At 43.5% G+C, this 19,689-nt stretch overlaps 1 protein-coding gene across 21 annotated transcripts in view; it reads left to right on the top strand.

Moving 5' to 3' along the window:
- The window catches only part of LOC137435080 (muscleblind-like protein 1), a 93,018-nt gene that overhangs the window by 70,798 nt on the left and 2,531 nt on the right, over positions 1 to 19,689 (top strand). For 7 of the 21 annotated variants that reach the window (XM_078784683.1, XM_078784685.1, XM_078784684.1 and 4 more), the window contains exons 4-8: positions 9,689 to 9,853; positions 14,399 to 14,599; positions 15,549 to 15,785; positions 17,360 to 17,537; positions 18,344 to 18,379. In XM_078784683.1, coding sequence (XP_078640809.1) covers positions 9,689 to 9,853; positions 14,399 to 14,599; positions 15,549 to 15,785; positions 17,360 to 17,537; positions 18,344 to 18,379 — 817 coding nt within the window. Of the gene's footprint in view, positions 1 to 9,688; positions 9,854 to 14,398; positions 14,600 to 15,548; positions 15,786 to 16,323; positions 16,372 to 17,359; positions 17,538 to 18,343; positions 18,380 to 19,226; positions 19,310 to 19,689 lie in introns of all 21 variants that reach the window. The other 14 variants (XM_068128504.2, XM_068128507.2, XM_078784681.1 and 11 more) reach the window with 3 other exon arrangements.

The raw sequence follows: 19,689 nt of genomic DNA, 5'->3' as shown, positions 1-19,689 counted from the left end.
TATAATGACTGATATAAAAACCGAAAGGGTCACAGAGTTACAAGTGTATGGAAAGCCTCACTGCGTTGACCTGATGAAGCCCCAACAAGGGCGAAACCAGGTCGGTAACTGTGAGTTTTGCATGCACTTGTGACAGTATCTGTATTTATAATCCGTAATGACGCACTGCTAGATGGTTCCTCTGGAACTTTGCAGGCAAGGCGGACGTGCATGGCGATGACGTCATGTTGTCCGCTCATTAGGTTGGAGAACCAGATTACAGATACCATTATATATATATATATATATATATATATATATATATATATATATATATATTATCTATATATATATATATATATATATATATATATATATATATATATATATATATATATATATATATATATATATATATATATATATATATATATATATATATATATATATATATATATATATATATATATATATATATATATATATATATATATATATATACGGCATTTAATATGGAATTTTATTTGTTTTTTGGGGGGTGAACTTACTTTTCAAGATGACTTAGAACCAAAAGTTAATTGGAATTATGTTGAAATTATTCTAGATTTTGTTAATGTGACCTTTAAAAGAAACAAAAACCACATTTGACATTTCGAAGCAAATACATTGATCCTTGAAAGTGATGTAAACTGATATCGAACTCAATTCACGGACAGTACTGTGTTAAACCTCTGTACGTTTTCCAGAAGTAGCTCTTTATTTTGCACATTAGCCAAAAAAAATTTCAACAAAAACAAAAGCTAAATTATGACTGGGATTACGGACAGTAAAATTACAGTTCAGTACTTCGTGTAACCCCCACGAGCATTCAGGAGAGCACGTACACGTCGAGGCATGCTGTTCACGAGATTTGCCAAGGTTTGGACAGGAATCGCTTGCCATGCAGTGACAATAGTCTGCTGCAATTCACGCACAGAGGTAAGCTGCTGGTCCAAGTTGTCGATTTGACGCGTTAATTCTGCCCACAAGTTCTCTATCGGATTCATATCCGGGGACATGGCAGGCCACTCCATATGCTCAACACCACGGTCAGCAAGAAAGTGTTGGATCATGCGAGCACGATGAGGCCGTGCATTGTCATCTTGGAAGACAAAGTTTCCTCGAAAGGCTGCACGAGCAAATGGAAGCAATGTTTCTTCCAGAATTACCCTGTACTTGAACTGGTTCAGGTTTCCATTCAGAACAACCAGGTCAGTTTTGCCCCCTGCATGAAAAGCAGCCCAAACGTTCACCCCACCACCTCCAGCTTGGACTCTTGGCACTATACAATCTTCGTTGTGGGCTTCATGCACTTGTCTGCGCACTCGGATGCGGCCATCTTGACGATAGACCAGAAATCTAGACTCGTCATTGAAGGTCACATGATTCCAGTGTCCTGGCTGCCATTGACGGTGCTCTCTGGCCCACTGCAATCGGCACTGGGTGTGTTGTCTGGTCAGGCGTGGCTTTCTCAGGGGATGCCTGGCACGATAGCCTGCTTGAACCAGTCGTTGGTTGACTAGCCTTCTGGATACAGGCACATTTGTCAGTTGCTGCCACTCAGCCCTAAGCCGATTAGCTGACTTGGTATGGCCATTGCAAACTAACCGGTGCAGCTGGCGATAATCTCTCCTTGTGGTTCTGCGTGGACGTCCTAGCCTCGGTATTGGAGTAGGGACACCCCTCTGAGCATTTCGTTTCAGGATCTTTGACACCTGACATTGAGTGATGCCATACTGCCGAGCAATAGCACGCTGTTTCATGCCAGAATTTCATAAAGCCACCACTCCATGACAAACAGCATTGTCAAGTTGACGGACCATCTCCAGAGGAAGCGGCACTAACTTTTGTAGACGTGCAGCAGTTGTTTTCCACTAATACAGAACGCAACAACCCTTATATACCCGATTGTGAAGCCAATCGTCAAATGTACCTGTCCTTACATTTTGTCACACCACCTGTGATATAATCCTGTTATTGACTTCTTGCTGCGAAAGACAATCAGTGACATGGTTCTTTCAACAAAGACATCACCGAAGGGTAAAATAAACTCACCAGATTGATATAGTGAGTTCAGAAAGTAAACACAAGTCAAGAAAAAAAAAAAGAATTCCATATTAAAATCCAAGTCTGTATATATATATATGTATAATCACAAAAGGAAAAACTAAAAACCAATCAAAAGGAAAAAATCACAGGGTGCTAAATCACAAGGCTGTGTGGCGGCCATTCAACCGGACCACGATGGCCAATCCATTTGTCTGTAAAGTTCAAATCAAGGGCCTGGCGTACACTGGCAGCATAATGAGCAGGCGCACCATCATGCATGAACCACATTTGGCCATCATTGAGTGGAAATACATGCTGCTCAACATGAGAAGGTAATTTGTAGCATTCACATTTTGTTCGAAAAATATTGGTCCAACAATGCCTCCAGAAGAAATGCCTGCCCAGACGGACACACGAGCTTGATACTGGACGTTGTGCTCAACAGTAAATCGTGGGTTGCCTCCTGCCCATATCACGCTGTTATGACGATTCACAGAACCAGATAAAGTAAACTTGGATTCATCTGACTACAAGATCCTGTTCTGCAAATCATTGTCCATATCCATTACCCCAAGCATGTCTCACATGCCTCAACGTGCCTGTCAAAATCATCCTCAGATAGTTGGTGAATTATTCTGGGTATATATGGTTTCACATTAAGGTCTTTTCGTATTCTTCGAATCGATGATCGGCTTATGTTGGTGACGTTTGATAAACGACGTGTTGATAATTGTGTGTTACTGTCGAGTTGTTGAATTACCGCTTTGCTTTCCTCAGTTCGAACAGTACGAGGTCTACTTGGTGACTGTTTTAGAAGAATGCTGTTGGTTTCATCAAACTGCTTGTTTATTCCGCCGATGGTTCTTCTGTCAATTGCGTCGGTGCCACATTCTTTGACAAGTTGTCTGTGAACTTCAGCCGAATTTCCAGATACAGAATTCAAGCGTACAGCGCAAATTTTCTGTCTCACGATATCCTCCGTCATATTAGGGCGTCTAAATCACAATGAACTGAACTAATGCAAAGACAAACGCGTGCAGCACAGTGAGCGAAGCTCACCCCGATCCATATCACGTGATGCACCTCATCCTGTTGTGTATCACGAGATGCCTGTGTGTGTTGAAGCGGTCACATCCATTAACGAGTAATCATGTTGTTTTGCACCAACAACAACAACAACAACATGCATTTTAAAGGCCATTTTCCCTACTAAAGCGGGGGTTAGCCTTGCGGTCCCCATGACAATCTTCTCCATTTTGCCCTATTTTCTGCATCTCTCCTTGTTAATCCCCTTGACCGCATTTCTTCTTCCACCATCTTTAGCCAAGTCTTTCTCGGTCTTCCCCGTCCTCTACTTCCTTCTACATTCATTTCCATCACTCTTCTCAACCAGTCACTTTCATCCTTCCTCAACATATGACCAAACCATCTCAACCTGTTCCTCTTCACAGCATCAATCACAGGCTCTATTCCCATCATCTTTCGCAATTCATCATTTGTCTTCCTCTCTCTCAACGATACTCCGCACATCCGTCGAACCATTCGCATTTCCACCCTTTCCAACCTTCGTTGCTGCTCTACGTTCATTACCCATGTCTCGCTCCCATAAATCACAACACTTCTCACACATGCAGCATACACCCTTCCCTTCAGCTTCAACGACACTCCCCTCATCATCAGCACGCCACTCAGTTCCCGAAACTTCTTCCATGCACATCTCACTCTAGCAACCGTTGCCGAGTCTGATCCACCTTCTCCATTCAGCATGTCTCCGAGGTAGCAAAATGTTTTCACACCTTCCAGCTTCACGCCGTCTCCAAGATCCAACTCAACATTGAGGGATCTCGCGAGATCTTGGAGACGGTGGCAGGGGTTTTCGACGGTCCACACGGTCTCCACGTTTTTCAAAGTTAAGTCTGTTCACAATTGTATTTTGTCGAAACTGTATTTATCGTTCGGTGTGTGAACTTATAGTGTCCCCCTTGGAAGTTTCTCGGTGTTTATCTTTCATAAATTAATCATTTGTTTGCTGCGTCGCGAGCAAGGCCTTGCAGCCTCAGGCTTCCCCCGTCCAAGGTTGTTCCTTCCTTCGCTGTTTTGCTAGCTTTTTTGATTTCCCCTTCTCCACCAAGCTTCACCAAACATCTACTATTTGTCTAACGTTGTAACCCCCACACCCCCCCAAAAACAAACAAAAAAACAAACAAAAAAAAACTTTTATTTCCCTTTCTCCTCGTGTGATTTTGCCTCTGCCCATGTGCGCTGTCTCGCCCCGCCCCCATTTTCCCCTTGCCTTCCACCTTTTGCCCTGTTCAAGTGACTCGTGGTCGTCGCTCTAGGCTTCCTCTCCCCATTGGTATTTTTGTGAATATAAGATTGTTCTTCACAGTTCTGTTTAAATATGTTTCAACTATCCCCTTCAGTGTTTTATTCAGTGGTTTATTACAACACGCTGTTTTTCTTCTTATTTAAAAGGCTCCTTTCAATTTCCTCTTCAACTCATTCCATTTCAAAAAAATATTCAATCTCTTATGATTCCAAATCACTCCATGCTCTAAATTCTCATTCATTCCATCCCTCCTCCATCGTTCTTAAACGAATCGCTAACTTGAAAATCACAACAAACCCAATTTGTTATATATGTTCATCTTTCATTAATCATCCACTTTCTAAACTCCCCCCTTGCCCCTCCCATTCAAATCTCCCCCCCAACCATCCCTCCCAAATTCTCCCTCCTCCCACCTCCTTCTCAAAGCTGCCTAAACTGCCAAAGTCTAGGCTCTCTGCTCACCTTCACTCTTTCATTCCCCTTTTCTCCCGCCTCTGGAACAAACTCCCCAACTCCCCCACTTCAATCCCACTCCTCCCTCCAGGTCTTTAAAACAGCTGTTCACCACCATCTCTTATCTTCCCCCATCGAAAACCTTGATATTTTCTACCCCCGGTAATTCACCCCAGAGTCCTTGCAGTGTTCATATGTTTTATTCCTCTCTCACCTCCCCCCAAGTCCTCCCGATGTCCCTGCTCTCAAATGTTGTGTTTGTGTCCTTCCGCCTCTCTCCCCATCTTGTCTGCCGCTCCCCTTGTTTTTTGTGTTTTGTGTGTCGGTTTGTCTTTTTGTGTGATTAATGTTAGCTCTTTCACGAGCCTCGATCTTGTATACAAAAAAAAATAAAAAAATCTGCAGCTCCCTCTGTGCACACCTTACATTTGAATGTAGCTGCCACACTGGTTAATGACCCTCTCAGACCACTACATTTTTGATGAACCTACTCAGCGCACATTGTACATTGAATGGAGTTCCTACACACAGCACAGGGCCACTTCCCAGTTCTTTCCATCTCACCACATGCTTTACCACTTGCCATCACCTTCGTCTTTCCGATATTCACCTTCAGACCTTTTGTCGCCATACATTCCTTCCACTTGTTCATCTTTTCCTTCAGTCCATCCATACTTTCCGCAATCAACACCAGATCATCTGCATACAACAACTCCCACGGTAAACCCTCCTTTACGTTCTGAGCCAGCACCTCCATCACAGCTACAAATAGTAGTGGACTTAGTACCGACCCCTGATGCACTCCCACCTTCACCTCAAACTCACCACTGTTCCCGTCCTTCGTCCTTACAGCTGTACGCGCTCTTTTGTACATTGCCATCACTACTCTGATCAACCATTCCTCCACTCCTAACTTCCTCAATGCCCATGTCAATACTTTGCGTGGACCCCTATCGAATGCTTTCTCCAGATCAACAAACCCAAGAAACAACTTCTTCCTCCTCCTGCAACTGCCTCACAATGAAAAGCGCGTCTGTCGTTCCTCTTCCTGGCATAAATCCAAACTGCATTTTGTCGATCTTCACTTTCTTCCTTATCCTCCTCTCCAACACCCTTTCCAATACCTTCATTCCATGCTCCAATAACTTTATCGCTCGATACGAGCCACACTCCAGAGGGTCACCTTTCCCCTTGTATAGAGGGACGAGGGTACTCAGTTCCCAATCCACTGGAATGCGGCCTTCTTTCACCACCAGATTACAGATCTCTGTCATTCTCTTCACACCCCAACTTCCTGCTGCCTTCAACATATCTCCCACAACTCCCGTCGGCCCTCACGCTTTTCTACCCTTCATTGCTTTTATCGCTTCCTCAACTTCCTTCTCAGTTATCTTCTCTGCCGGTCCTAAAACTGGGTTACTCTCTATGTTGCCATCCCATTCATTCTCTGTATTCAACAGCATTTCCATATATCTTTTCCATCTTCCTTTAGTTCCATCTGGGTCGACAACGATTTGTCCCACTTCATCCTTCAAGCAACTCACCCCCATCACATCACACCTCTCTTTCGCTATCTGCTTTGCAATCCTGAATACTGCTTTCTGACCCTCTTCCGAGAGGGTTTGTTTTGCACCAAAGAACAATAATAAACTTCGTTGTCTGTTGCAGGTTTCGTTCTTCAAAATGTGCCCAGAAAGCAGAACAAATACAGTATATATATATATATATATATATATATATATATATATATATATATATATATATATATATATATATATATATATACATACATATGTGTGTGTGTGTATGTACTTTATTTGTTCTGTATTTATGCAAGATATTTTGTATTTGTACTGTATATATTTGTCTTTTGTCTTCCAATGGTATGTAATTAATAGACGTACTCGCATTTCAGTAATACGGAATTTGTAGAAGTGCTCAGTTACAATAGTATGTAATTTCTGTGTGTTCTCACGTTCTAATTGTACGTATTTAAATTTAATAGTCATACTCACATTCCAATTGTACATATTTATTGGAAGTCTCACGTTTCAATTGTACGTATTTAATCGACGTACTCATATTCCAATAGTATGTAATTCATAGACGTATTCACGTTCCAATACTCAATAGTATGTAATTAACAGATTTACTCGCATTCCAATGCTTTGTAATTAATGGACTTACTCACGTTTCAATATTGTGTAATTAATAGACGTACTCACGTTCTGTGCAGATAGACAGACAACAATCAACCAGACCCACATGCAATACCCTATCCTCTGGCGTGGGTAAAAACGCTTGAGTAATCCACCTAACATTTTCCTTATTTTGCTTCGGGATCAATCTTTGTTTGTGATGCATCTGCACAGTGTGGTCCGTATGTCTTGTTCACCTCTGTTGAGAAGAAGAAAAGTCAGCAAAGACTTGGGAAACTACACATCCACTGATACCACTTTGTCTAATATTTAGCTTCTTTTTCTTGAAGAAGCTTCTGGTTTATCATCTGAGAATGAACGTGCTCTGCACTGCACCACATCAACCTCTAGAAATGCAAATATCGTCCGGAATTGTCTCGTCTTTTCGTTTCAATGTTTACCCCACCTGTTGGGGGTTGTAGGGTTGTTTGTTCTGTGTTTTATATAAATACTTATGGGTCTGTTCCTCTTTGTTCTCGTATATATAAGCCACACTACTCCACGTGCTCTGCTCGACCTCCTTTCTTTTACTCAACTCTTTCTTTGATGTTCTAGTCTTTCCTTTTACTTACTGACACCAGTCTCTCCTAATGCCCGTATTAAAATTAAACAACAGCTCACGCTTCGCATGTCTCTTTTTACTAGGTAATGGGGAAAAGGCAAAAAGGTGCTGTTCTTCTCCATGTTATCCTCTTATTCCTATTTTTCGTTGTCTTCTTTTTCTTCCTTTTAACAATGCAGTTGGTGACATTTCTGCTACCCTCTGCCCCTTCTTCTATCACACAATTATTTGTTGTCCTCTTTTCCTTTCACAACCTCTATCACTTCTTATACTAAACATGCTCTTGGCTCAAAAGCAGTGCCACCACTTTGCACCTCCTGAATTGCATCAACGTTCTACGCATTATTGTATCTTTTCCTTTCACAACCTCCATCACTTCTTATACTATCCATGCTCTTGGCTCAAAAGCAGTGCCACCACTTTGCACCTCCTGACTTGCATCAACGTTCTACGCATTATTGTATCAACAAAGTGAGTCACCATGCTTCACGGAAAGGATGGTGTTAGATGGGTGATCTGTGCTCTGTTTCCGCCAGACATAGAGCTTTGCATTCTGGCCAAATAGTTCAATTTTCTTCTCATCAGACCACAGTATCTTTTGCCTCATGCTCTGAGTCTTTCACGTGCCTTTTTGCAAAATCCAAGCGTGTTGTCATGTGCCTTTTTTTCGGGAGTGGCTTCCATCCGCCCACTCTCCCATAAAGCCTAGATTTGTGAAGTGCTGCAGATTTGTGATGAGTTAGTTGCATGTTATAGTTGTCTTTCCGGCTGGTTCTCCCATCATAGCCAAGGAACTCTGTAGTTCTGTTGGAGTGGGCATTGGGTTCTTGGTCACCCCCTTGAGCCATCGGGTTCTTGGTCACCTCCTTGAGCCATTGGGTTATTGGTCACATCCTTGAGCCATTGGGTTCTTGGTCACCTCCTTGAGCCATTGGGTTCTTGGTCACCTCCTTAAGCCATTGGGTTCTTGGTCACCTCCTTGAGCCATTGGGTTCTTGGTCACCTCCTTGAGCCATTGGGTTCTTGGTCACCTCCTTGAGCCATTGGGTTCTTGGTCACCTCCTTGAGCCATTGGATTATTGTTCACATCCTTGAGCCATTGGGTTCTTGAGCCAAGGTCATTTTTGCCCGGTTGCTCAGTTTGGTCGGACAACCAGGTCTAGGAAGAGTCTGGGTAAATCCATATTTTTCCATTCCCTAAAGATGGAACTCACTGTGCTCTTGGAAACATTCAACTCTAGAAATTGTTTTATACCCTACCCCAGATCTATGTCTTGAAAATTATATCTCGGAGTTCTACGGATGGTTCCTTGGACTTCATGGTCGAGTTTCTACTCAGACATGCACTGTCAACTGTATGACCTTATATAGAAAGGTGTGTTTCCTTCTAAATCATGTCCAATCAATTGAATTGGCCACAGATGGACTCCAATCAAGTTGCAAAAACATCTCAAGGATGATCAAAGGAAATTCGATACACCTGAGCTCAATTTGGAGTATCATAGCAAAGCAGTTGAATACTTATTGACTCAAGACATTTCGGCTTTGCATTTTTAATTACTATGTAAAAATTTCTTTAAAAAAAATTCTACTTTGACATTATGTGATATTATGTGTAGATCAGTGACATAAAATCTCAATTTAATCCATTTTAAGTTCAGGCTGTAACACAACAAAATGTGAAAAAGTCATAGGGTGTGTGAATACTCTCTGAAGGCAATGTGTATGTATGTATGTATGTATGTATATGTATGTATGTATATACAGTATATGCATGTTTTAATGCATGTTTTACTGTTTTTACTCACAATGCAAGCAAACCTCATGAATATAACACCTGGCAAGAGACATACCAAACTGAAAATGTTATTTCCTATCAGGTGTTGTAGTACTTGGACCACTCTGCAACTTAAACTCTGCCAACCAGTGTATTTGCCAAATGCTTTGAGATCTTTCATTAACTGTTGCATGTTTAGTGTTTAATTTAGTTGCATGTTTTAGTGATTTTTTTTTTTTAAAGAACTTTGTCATAGTTTGGTTGTTCATTAAAATTTACTTTCATATTTCCACAAAAATAAGGGCCGTTGCACAAGGGAAAACTGCAAGTATCTGCACCCTCCACCACACCTTAAGACACAGCTGGAGATCAATGGCAGAAACAACCTGATTCAGCAAAAGAATGCTATGGCACTGTCTCAACTCCAGGGCTCCACTGTCATCTCACCAACCCAGTACCAACCCATGGTAAGTATTTTTTCCAATCTCCAAATGGCGTGCCACTGGCAATTGTGCACTGCTTCTTATGGGTGTTATGTGATTAGAATTGCCTGTGCCGGCTCGTTTTTTAAATGATAGGGTGTTCACAATGTGATGGACTGAGTATTGAGCAAAGCTCTTTGTGACCAACACCTGCATTTTTTCAGGTGGGACTAAGTGGTGGTGTGTTTTCACAGATATATCTGATCAATACAGACATTATGCAACAGGATATAATTGAGTGGTCACTGCATTGAGATATTTATGTTATTATGTTATGTTATTATACGTTAAGCTATTTTGGAGAAGAATGTGGAACGGAAGATACTGCGTGTGACGCTTGAACTCAAACTAGTCTCATGCCTGAATAGGCAGCACACGTATTCCGCAGAATATGGATATTGTTTGGTTGTTAGCTATTAAATGAATGTGTGAGTACGAAAAAAACAAAATGGAATGCTGCAAAGACAATGGATACTCGGATGCACAAAAACAGTACTACATGACATATGTAGCTGTGGATTCTTTATTGCCCTGTGCACGTGAAGCAGAAAGTGGGGTTAGGCAATTGTTTTATGTCTGGCCGTCTCCTCAGTTTATGATCGAGGAACAACTTATTTAAATTAAATGTTATATTTTGAACACGAATGAGAACATGAATCGGAAGACAAATCTGCCTTTTCAGAGTAATTTGTCTGAATTTGTCCCGATCGCACATGCGCAGAGGGGAGTGAGATTATGTTTTACTCTGCCTGTCTGCCTGGCTGTCCAATGAAATTGAAAATTATTCCAAACAGGAAACTTCCTGTTTTTAAGGACATCATAAAGGACACAAACAACAGGCATGAATACATAATGTAACTTATTAGATGGGGTGATGTAATAGATGCTGCATCAACGGTGGTAAATTCCCGAATTAATTTATTTATACGACTTTTAACATGTTTATTTTATTTAAATTGAATTATAAACTTGAACACCATAGAACACAAATCACAATACTTCCAAGAACCTCCAGTTTTGCAGTACTTGGACATGTGCTATAGGGTGGTGTATAAAGGTGGTGTGTACTGTATAAGACTGCTCTACTAGTGTTAAACTTCCGGATTTGTTAAACGAACTTTAAAATCATTATTGTATTGAAATTTAATTTTATACTGGATCACTACGTGGGTGTATCGTGTTCTATAAACTCTCCAGTTTTATCTAGTTATCTTGATGAATCAGATAGTATATTAATTCTGTAGTATTTTTCTACTACAAACAAATACTTGCTGATTACCTTCTTGAGAGGATTCCCTGACAGACATGGGATGGTAGTGGTAGGGGGTTGAACAAAGAATATCAAACATTTTTTGTGCAGAAGTCTGGGGTCACAGAAGAGTCAAGGACAGAGGACAACAGGTTTACATTGTGAGTGGTGAGGGGTGAAAGGGGAGCAGCCTGATAAATGAAAAAACCCCGCATGGACACGTTGGAAACAAATAGTAGTGGCAATAATGGAAAAAAGTAGAAAATAAAGGCAGAAGGGGAAGGAAGTGAGGGATGGTAGGAAGGGGGGGAGTTCTGATGAATCCAGGCATGTGGACGCAAATATTTTCCAGGCGTTATTTTACCTCGTCCCATTAATTAATTAATTTCTGTATACATTATTGAGGCTCCTCAAAGAGCTAGAGAGAGAAGGGAACAAAACGGAAAGGGGGAAACACCAACAGCAAAGTCAGAGTGTGGTGGGGGAGGGCACAAGCAAGCGTGGAGGGTGAACAAGCTGCTCACAAGCTGAATAAAACACAGTAAGAAGAGGAAGGGGAAAGTGAGGATGAAATCGAAAATGAATAAACTCACTGACAACTAACAGATGAAAAGTGGTGAGGGAGAGGGGGAAAATCACATTAACCTGCAAAAAAGGAGTGCAGTACTTGGGAATGGGGGTAATTTGGCAGAGTAGAAATCATGAGTATGGATGACCTGGGTAGTGTAGTGTATCACTCAGTGAATCACTCAGGTATCACTCAGGGTAGTGAACAGCTGTCATGAAATCTTGGAGGGAAGAATGGAACTGAACAGACTGTGGAAGTTGGTTCCACAGGTGAGAAAAGAGGAGCAAATGAGTGGAGGTGAGCGGTGAGCCTGGATTTTGGGAGTTTACCAAGAAGAGGGTCACTGGCAGACCAAGTGCACCCTGCAGAAACCTGGGAGGGACAGAGCATAGAGAGGGTAGAGGGAGGCGGTAGAATACAGAAAGGCCATCAACCTATCTGTGATGTGAGAGTAACAGGACCAGACCCTCAGCTTTGATGCGGGAGATCCCAATGATTTTGGGGCCTTGCTTTCAACAGCATTAAGAAGGGAAAGGTGTGATGCAGCGGTGGCAGCACAAAAGGGAGAGCAATAATTCATCAAGCTGTGAATGAAGGCCTTATGGGTTGGGTTGTACAAAGTTCAGAATGGCCAAGAAAAGACATTACAAGGCTGCCCAGTCAGCATCTGGCTTTAGAGGCCATCTTGGAAATATGGTTTGCTCAAGAAAGATCATTGCTGATGGTGAAGCCCAAAAGTTTGAGTGACCTCCTCTTCAAGTGGTTTGTTTAGGAAGTAGATGGGTGGGCTCGCCAGACAGTCTTTTTGGAGAGACAGGTTTTGTGTGTGTGGGATGTATCAGGGTTGAAAGATATATTCCAAGTATTGGACCAGTTCCTGATTCTATCAATGTCTTCAGAGAGGGAACAGACTGCTGCTGGCCTGTCTGAAGGAAGAGAAATGATATGGCAGAGGGTGGAATCATTAGCAAAGACAGGCAGGATTTTCTATGGAGTCGAGAGATAATTGCTGAAAAGATAAGGAACAAGACTAGGCCCAAGACACTGCTTTGGGGCACTCCAGCCTTAACAGGGAGAAGAGTTAAAAGATTCCAATTAAGAGCGACACGCTGACTTTGAGAGTGTAGGATGATGTCGAGTCTCCTCGGGAAACGATGGCATGTTTGCCATCATATTGCCTTTCTATGGCAGGTACACACAAGTAAGTGTGTGGTATAGACAGGGGGTCGCTACTCCTCTCCGTCCCTGTAGCGAGAGTATAGGAAGTCAGTGTTTTTTTAGAGGAGGTGGCCTTGGATGCCATAAGGAGAGTGTTTGGGGATCAATGTGCCGTGCCAGACTGTATCAAATGCTCAAGATATGTCCAGAGAGATGGCCCTGATTGCATTTCTGGCATTGAGGGCTTCCATCCATTGTTGGAAGAGTAGAAGCCATTATATCCAAGGTGACCAGAGTGACCAGAGATCAGGCCTTTGGAGAAAAGGAAGGATTTGATGTCAACTGCAATGATATATTCCATGATGTGGCTTATAATATTGGAAGCAAGCTAATAGGCCTGTAATTACTCCATTTTTGATCCATTTTGGAGGATCCGTTTTTGTCGTTTTTAATCTGTTCTCTGATCCATTGTATACTAGCCGAAACCCGTGGAACATCCACGGAAGGGAGGATGTGGTGTCTGGATAGAGTGTACCATTATGGATGGCATAGGGATTTGCTTGTCCGAGTAAGAGTTAGGAAGAAAGATGAGAATGAAGAGTGCGTATATGAACAACGATCGCCGACACCGGCACAAATGCATGCTCAGGATTGTCCACTCAGTGGACGGCTTGCTTTCGCCTTCGCCTGTCCAATCAGCGGACGGCCTGCTTCGCCTTCGCCCAGCAGACGCCAATGCGATGGCGTCGTAAGATGGCGTCGTATCGGCAGTTAATCGGATGCTTTTGGGCCCCAACGTCGGCTAATTCAGATTTTTCGAGTATGGCTGTACGTGATAAACAAAGAGCGCGGTTCGTAGATCGTAAATCCATTAGTGCCGTGGGCATCGGGTCACTGGGTGCGGCGTAAAAGGGATAACAAAGTCGAGTCCTTACGCTATTATTATATAGATTGTGGGATCCGTTTTTGCACTATGTTTTTGCATTGCAGTGATGTTGGCTAACTAGGCAGATGGAAACTGACCCAGAGGGAATGACCGAGTGAACAGAGCAGAAAGAGGATGAGCAAGAGCAGCAGCGCAGGTTTTTAGGACACGTGCACTTATGCCGTCTGAGCCAGTTGCAGAATCTGAATCGAGGTTAGAGACATAAATCTCTGGATCCCATGGATCAATTTGGGCTGAAATTTGCACAGGAATGTTCAGTGCAAAAACAACCTCGCCTGCCAAATTACAGCAAAGTCAGAGATAGTGGGAGTGTCGACCACTGGTCCATTTGTCTTGGACTTCCCCGATTACGACATGAGGCTATAGTGTAGCTTGTATTCCATGATGTGCTTTGCCATGTGCAAATTTTGTTTTGTAGTTCCTTCTATTTTCTTTTTGTATTTGTGCTTGGTATACATCGTCTTCCAGCTCTTACAGTCTCATGAAAACTAAAAGAGGAGGAAATAGACAAGAAATACAAATGCAATGCAATTTTGAATGCTTCTCACCCTTTTTTGCTATAGGGCATGTGATGTGTTCATGATTATTGTGTGTACTTGTGTTTTGCAGATGCTGCAAATATCACCCTATCATCCTTCATGGGCTTCACAATTCTCCCACCCTCTTGGTGCCATACCGGCTGCTGATCTAGCTATGCCGAGCACGGTTCTCTTCGCTGGCTCTTCCGGTACCGGCGGCCTCACACCCACAACCACGTTGTCAACCTCCACCCCTGCTGTCCTCAAGACCAGTCGCTCAGATCGCATAGAGGTTCATCCTTTTCTTTTTTTGTATCTATACAAAGTCGAGGCGCGTGGAAAAGCTAGAACACAAAATGGATCAGGACGCAAAAGAACAAAAGGAACAGCAGAAAGAGAGGGGCGGAAACGCATACTGGCCTCTAAGCTGCCTAGCCTGGGTTTGAATTCCGACCTAGCTATAAACTGTCATCCAGGTGGTTTACAGGCAAGGTGAATCATCAATATGTGTGCCGTCCCTTGGATGGACGTTAAACGGACATCCCGGCTGCTGGTATTAGTTGGTGGACGTTAAAGATCCCACGGTGTCCTTGGTGAAGAGTAGGTGAGCTATCGCCGGCACCCTGAGCAAATTCCAAATTCCTGTCATAACTATTGCTGGGAAGGCAATGGCAAACCACCCAGTATAACCCTTGCTTCAGGAAGCTGTTGTGGTGGCACCGACACTCTGTGAGGAGTATGGCAATCAGAGAGAGATCAAATTAACTGTACTTCCTTGCTTTCTCTACCCCTTTTCATATATATATATACATACACATACATAATGTATGTGGACTCTGGTGTTGTCACCATATATTTGCGGACATTTAAATTAAATGGTTGTAATTGGGAAGATGCGTATTCAGTTGATCAAGCTGTATCAACAAGCACGATAAGAATGCAGCTGCATACTTTTGGTAAACTCTTCAGCATACTTCTGCATTCTTCTGTTGTTGTGCTTGTGTGCTTCCCTCTCTCTCCCTCTCTTGTCTGCCGCTCCCTTCATTTCATGTTTTATGTGTCTGTGCATGTTTTCATGTTCAATGTGTTCGCTTTTACACGAGCCTCGATTCTGTATACAAAAAAAAACTATGTCGATTCAATATCTGTTTTTGCACCGTTTTGTTTGTTTTACGCGGTTTTTTGATTGTACGTCAGTTTATATCGTTTCCACCTCCTATGCCATCCGGACATCTCCTTAGGTGTGCCGTGAATTCCTACGTGGCGCTTGCTCTCGTGGTGACGGCGAGTGCCGTTATGCACACCCCCCTGATTCGGTACCCGTGGAGCCAGGAGACAACACCGTGACGGTGTGCATGGACCACGTGAAAGGCCGGTGCTCAAGAGATCGCTGCAAATACTTGCATCCACCCGGCCAGCTGCTGGCTCGTATCCGTGGTTCTCCTGGACCACCCAACATCATTGGCTCTACGGGTTTGGTGAGACATTGATGCTGGGTGGGGTTGGGTTAATGGTTTGGGCTTAGGCATCTGGGGCGGAGAAAGGAGTGTCATGTTGTTGTTTGTTGATGAGATTGGGTTGAGGGGCTCTAATGTGAATTTGGAGGTGGTGTCCTGGAGGAATGCTCCAGGTCACTAAATGTGTTATTGGGACAAAGGAAGGAGGTGTTGATATGAGCACATTGTGTAAGGTTGTGGTTTGAAGGCTGCATGAGATGTAATTGAAACTTTGCTTTAATCCTCACTAAAATCAGCCTCTATCTGTGCATGTCTGGCTATATTAATTACAAAATAACTGCAACAGTGGAGATGTGCATAAATTGTGCGAGTGTTTGAGCATTTTCCACTGACGCTTTGTGATGGGATTTCTTTTTTTTTTTTGTTCCCTTCCCATGATGCTCTGCTGCCACCCCCTCTGCTCCGCCGCTCCCATGATGCACCTCTGCTTGGTGTGTGTGCTTACGCTTGACCCTCCGCTGGCCCGGGGCGCTGCCGCCTGCTCACGCTGCCCCCTAAGCCGGCCGTCCAATCTCTCAAGCGACCCCTCGACGCCTCCTATGAGCTGGTACTTTGACGTTTCACCTTCTCACCAACCCCCACCCCAAGCTTATCGACGGCTCTGTGTGGCCGAGCAGCACTGTCTCCCTCCCCCGGATTTTACCCAGTCCTTTTAGTGAAGGGCCCGGTTGCCATAACATTTGCTTTATAAACGAGGTTTGATTCTGGCATTGGTGTTCATTTTGAGCTTGTTTTTTCAGTAAAGCCGGCAAGCTCTATTGTTTCCAGTACAAAATTTTTCATCATTCATCCACTTTAACTCATCAGAGACCTCTATTCATTTGCTGTTTCATCCAAATACAAGTATTTTTGGCTATTGCGCAGTCAGTGCTGCACTAGACCATTTTCTCAATCACCTTCGCCTGTACCAAACTGCATACACAACCACATGGCTGCATCCACAAGTGTTTTGTTCCTGCATGGCCAGGGAGGTGCACTTGTATCTGTGTGCACATGTGAGTTGGTGTTTCCATTTGTCTCTGCCTTGGCCCTTTAATTCCCACAAGCTGATTGCCTCAGTCTCAAACCAGTCACACGGGTCTCGGATAAGGGGCCACCTGCATAATTATGATGTATGCAAATATAATGGAATTTTGACTACTCCCTTCCTCCTCTGTCCTTTATACAGATCCCTGTTCTCCTTGCTTCCCTTTCCTAACTTTTTTTTCAATCCCTGCATCCCTTTCCTTGAAGATGTAGCAAGGATGGGTTTCACAAACTTACTCGTTTCGTTTTTATTTGGACTCTTTCTGATGGTCTGGTGTTTATGCTTACACTGAGACAGGTAGAAATAAATAAAGCCTAGGTTAATATTGTGGTCGAGATGTCAATCAGACGAAAGAAGAAAATCATTGCCAAATAATTTTGTTGCATTTTCGTACGTCACGGCCTGTTCTTGCTTTATGTTTTGCTTGCCTTCCATCTCATCTCTGAAATATTGAGTGGCCAATCTCCACTTCTCAAATCCTCTTGTGTACATTCTTACCCTCCCATAGGGCCTACCCCTTGGTTTCTTTCCCCCACTTGCCAAACGACAAGCTCTAGACAAGGCGAACGAAGCGGCGGCGGCTGCAGCGGCGGCGGCTAGTGCTCTATATAGTCCCACTCTGATACCTTATCATCCAGCTCTAAGCGGCATGCATTTCCAGCATCAAGCTGCATTTTTCCCACAAGGTAGGACGAGGCCTTTCGTATGCTGTTTATGATTACACATGTTGCCTTTATTTGTTTCTGCACGTCTAACCCTTGTTTAAAGCAATGGCATGTTGAATGAAGTAAGTGATTGCTCAGTTTTGTTGATGGTTTGCATTTGCAGGAAGATCCTTTTTGGTTGTCCCATGATTATGATTTTGCTGGATTGCAGTTTGCCAAACGTAGAGAAAGGAAATGAACGTTTGAACGTAGAGCAGCAACGAAGGCTGGAAAGGGTGGAAATGCGAATGGTTCGATGGATGTGCGGAGTATCGTTGAGAGAGAGGAAGACAAATGATGAATTGCGAAAGATGATGGGAATATTGCCTGTGATTGATGCTGTGAAGAGGAACAGGTTGAGATGGTTTGGTCATGTATTGAGGAAGGATGAAAGTGACTGGTTGAGAAGAGTGATGGAAGTTAATGTAGAAGGAAGTAGAGGACGGGGAAGACCGAGAAAGACTTGGCTAAAGATGGTGGAAGAAGAAATGCGGGCAAGGGGGTTAACAAGGAGAGATGCAGAAAATAGGGCAAAATGGAGAAGATTGTCATGGGGACCGCAAGGCTAACCCCCGCTCTAGCAGGGAAAATGGCCTTAAAATGCATGTTGTTGTTGTTGTTGTTGGATTGCAGTTTGCATTCTGTCAATTCCATATTGATATTTCTGTTCCTGGTGATGGTTTTCTTCTAACATCCCCTTTTTGCCCCCCACCCCCTTTACTCCCTTCCTCTTCCCCTTAACCTGCAACATCACCACTATTACTTGGCCTGCAATGCATACTGGAAAGGGTCTCTCTATTCCATGGCACCGATGCCAGGCTTGGGTAGGTAGTAGCCACTACACTTCTTTCTTCCACTTTCTTTCTCACCTTTGGCATTTTTTTTTTAATTCAAGTTCAAATATGTCTTCCATCATCTCAAACGGTGCATTCTCGTCTCTACAATGACAGTGGTGAATGGTGATATAGAAACTCATTTTTGAATCATCTAGAAGCATTGTGATGTGCTAAAGATGAAGGCGTTCCCAAATTATTTTGGTTTAACATGGGTCTCCGCCCTGCCAATGGCCACTTATAACCGAAGTTTGTACTTCTCATTTATGGCTGAGGAAGCTCGTGGAGCTCAGCCTCCTTGGCCAGGTAGCCGTGGCTGGTTGCCAATATAAACCTGTGTTCTCTCTCTCTTTCTCGACTGCTCAGCCCCTTTTGTGGCTCGATGCGCAGTGAAAAGGAGGCCCGTAGTCAGACTTCATGTGTTTCTTTAAGTCATGAAGCCATGTTGCAGAACAGAATGTCCATCATACAGGATGTACGAACTATGAATGAGTCCATGTAGTTTGTACCCGGCAGTAGACGCTTTGTTTGCGACTGTGCAGCTCCTCCTGCCGCTTTTGCTCTGTAACAGTTCCATTTTGTTCTTCTGGGTTTATGAATTTTACCTTCAATGCCTCCCCTCTTCCCCTCCTTTCCCATTTTCACCCAAAACCCACCTCCCTGTTTCCCCTCTTGCATCGCTCGCTTGGTGCACATCTCCGTGTCATGTGATGCGTTGCGCCTTCGTCTCCTGGGATTGTTGCCATGGCAACTGTGGCTTCCCTTCACGCCCTCCCCTCACCCCTTTTCAACCTGGCATCGCTTCCTTGCTGCTGCCGCACCCCCAATTTAAACAAAGTTCCCATGATTCCCGGTGCTGCGTCCAATCCCGTCACGCCTGCTGCCACCCCGCCTGCCTACGCTGCCAGCCCCACCAGCCAGGTTTGCTACGTGCTTCTTGCACACCATCCCATACTTTCCCTACAACCTACCCCCTTCTCAAAAACCCCAATCCTCTGTTCTCGTCTCTCATTTCTTGCTTCATCATGATCACCTCACCAACAAGAACCTACAACAACCTACCCCCTCCCCCAAAACTCCAATCCTCTGTTCTCCTCTCTCGTTTCTTGCTTCATCATGATCACTTCACCAACCCACACTTTATCCATCAACATCTTTCTTCATCCTCCATCTTCTGCCACATTTACCAATTCCCTAACAAAGAGAATTCTTCCATCCCCTGCTTGCTCTTACTGATAAACTCAAAAATGATTCATCGGTATGAAGACTGTCTAGATTATTTGCAACGTTAAAAACATTTT

The sequence above is a fragment of the Myxine glutinosa genome, chromosome 9 (assembly GCF_964187855.1).
Source record: "Myxine glutinosa chromosome 9, kmMyxGlut1.1, whole genome shotgun sequence".
NCBI lineage: Eukaryota > Metazoa > Chordata > Myxini > Myxiniformes > Myxinidae > Myxine > Myxine glutinosa.
The sequence above is the reverse complement of the archived record's forward strand: the minus strand, read 5'-3'. Positions and strand labels throughout refer to the sequence as shown.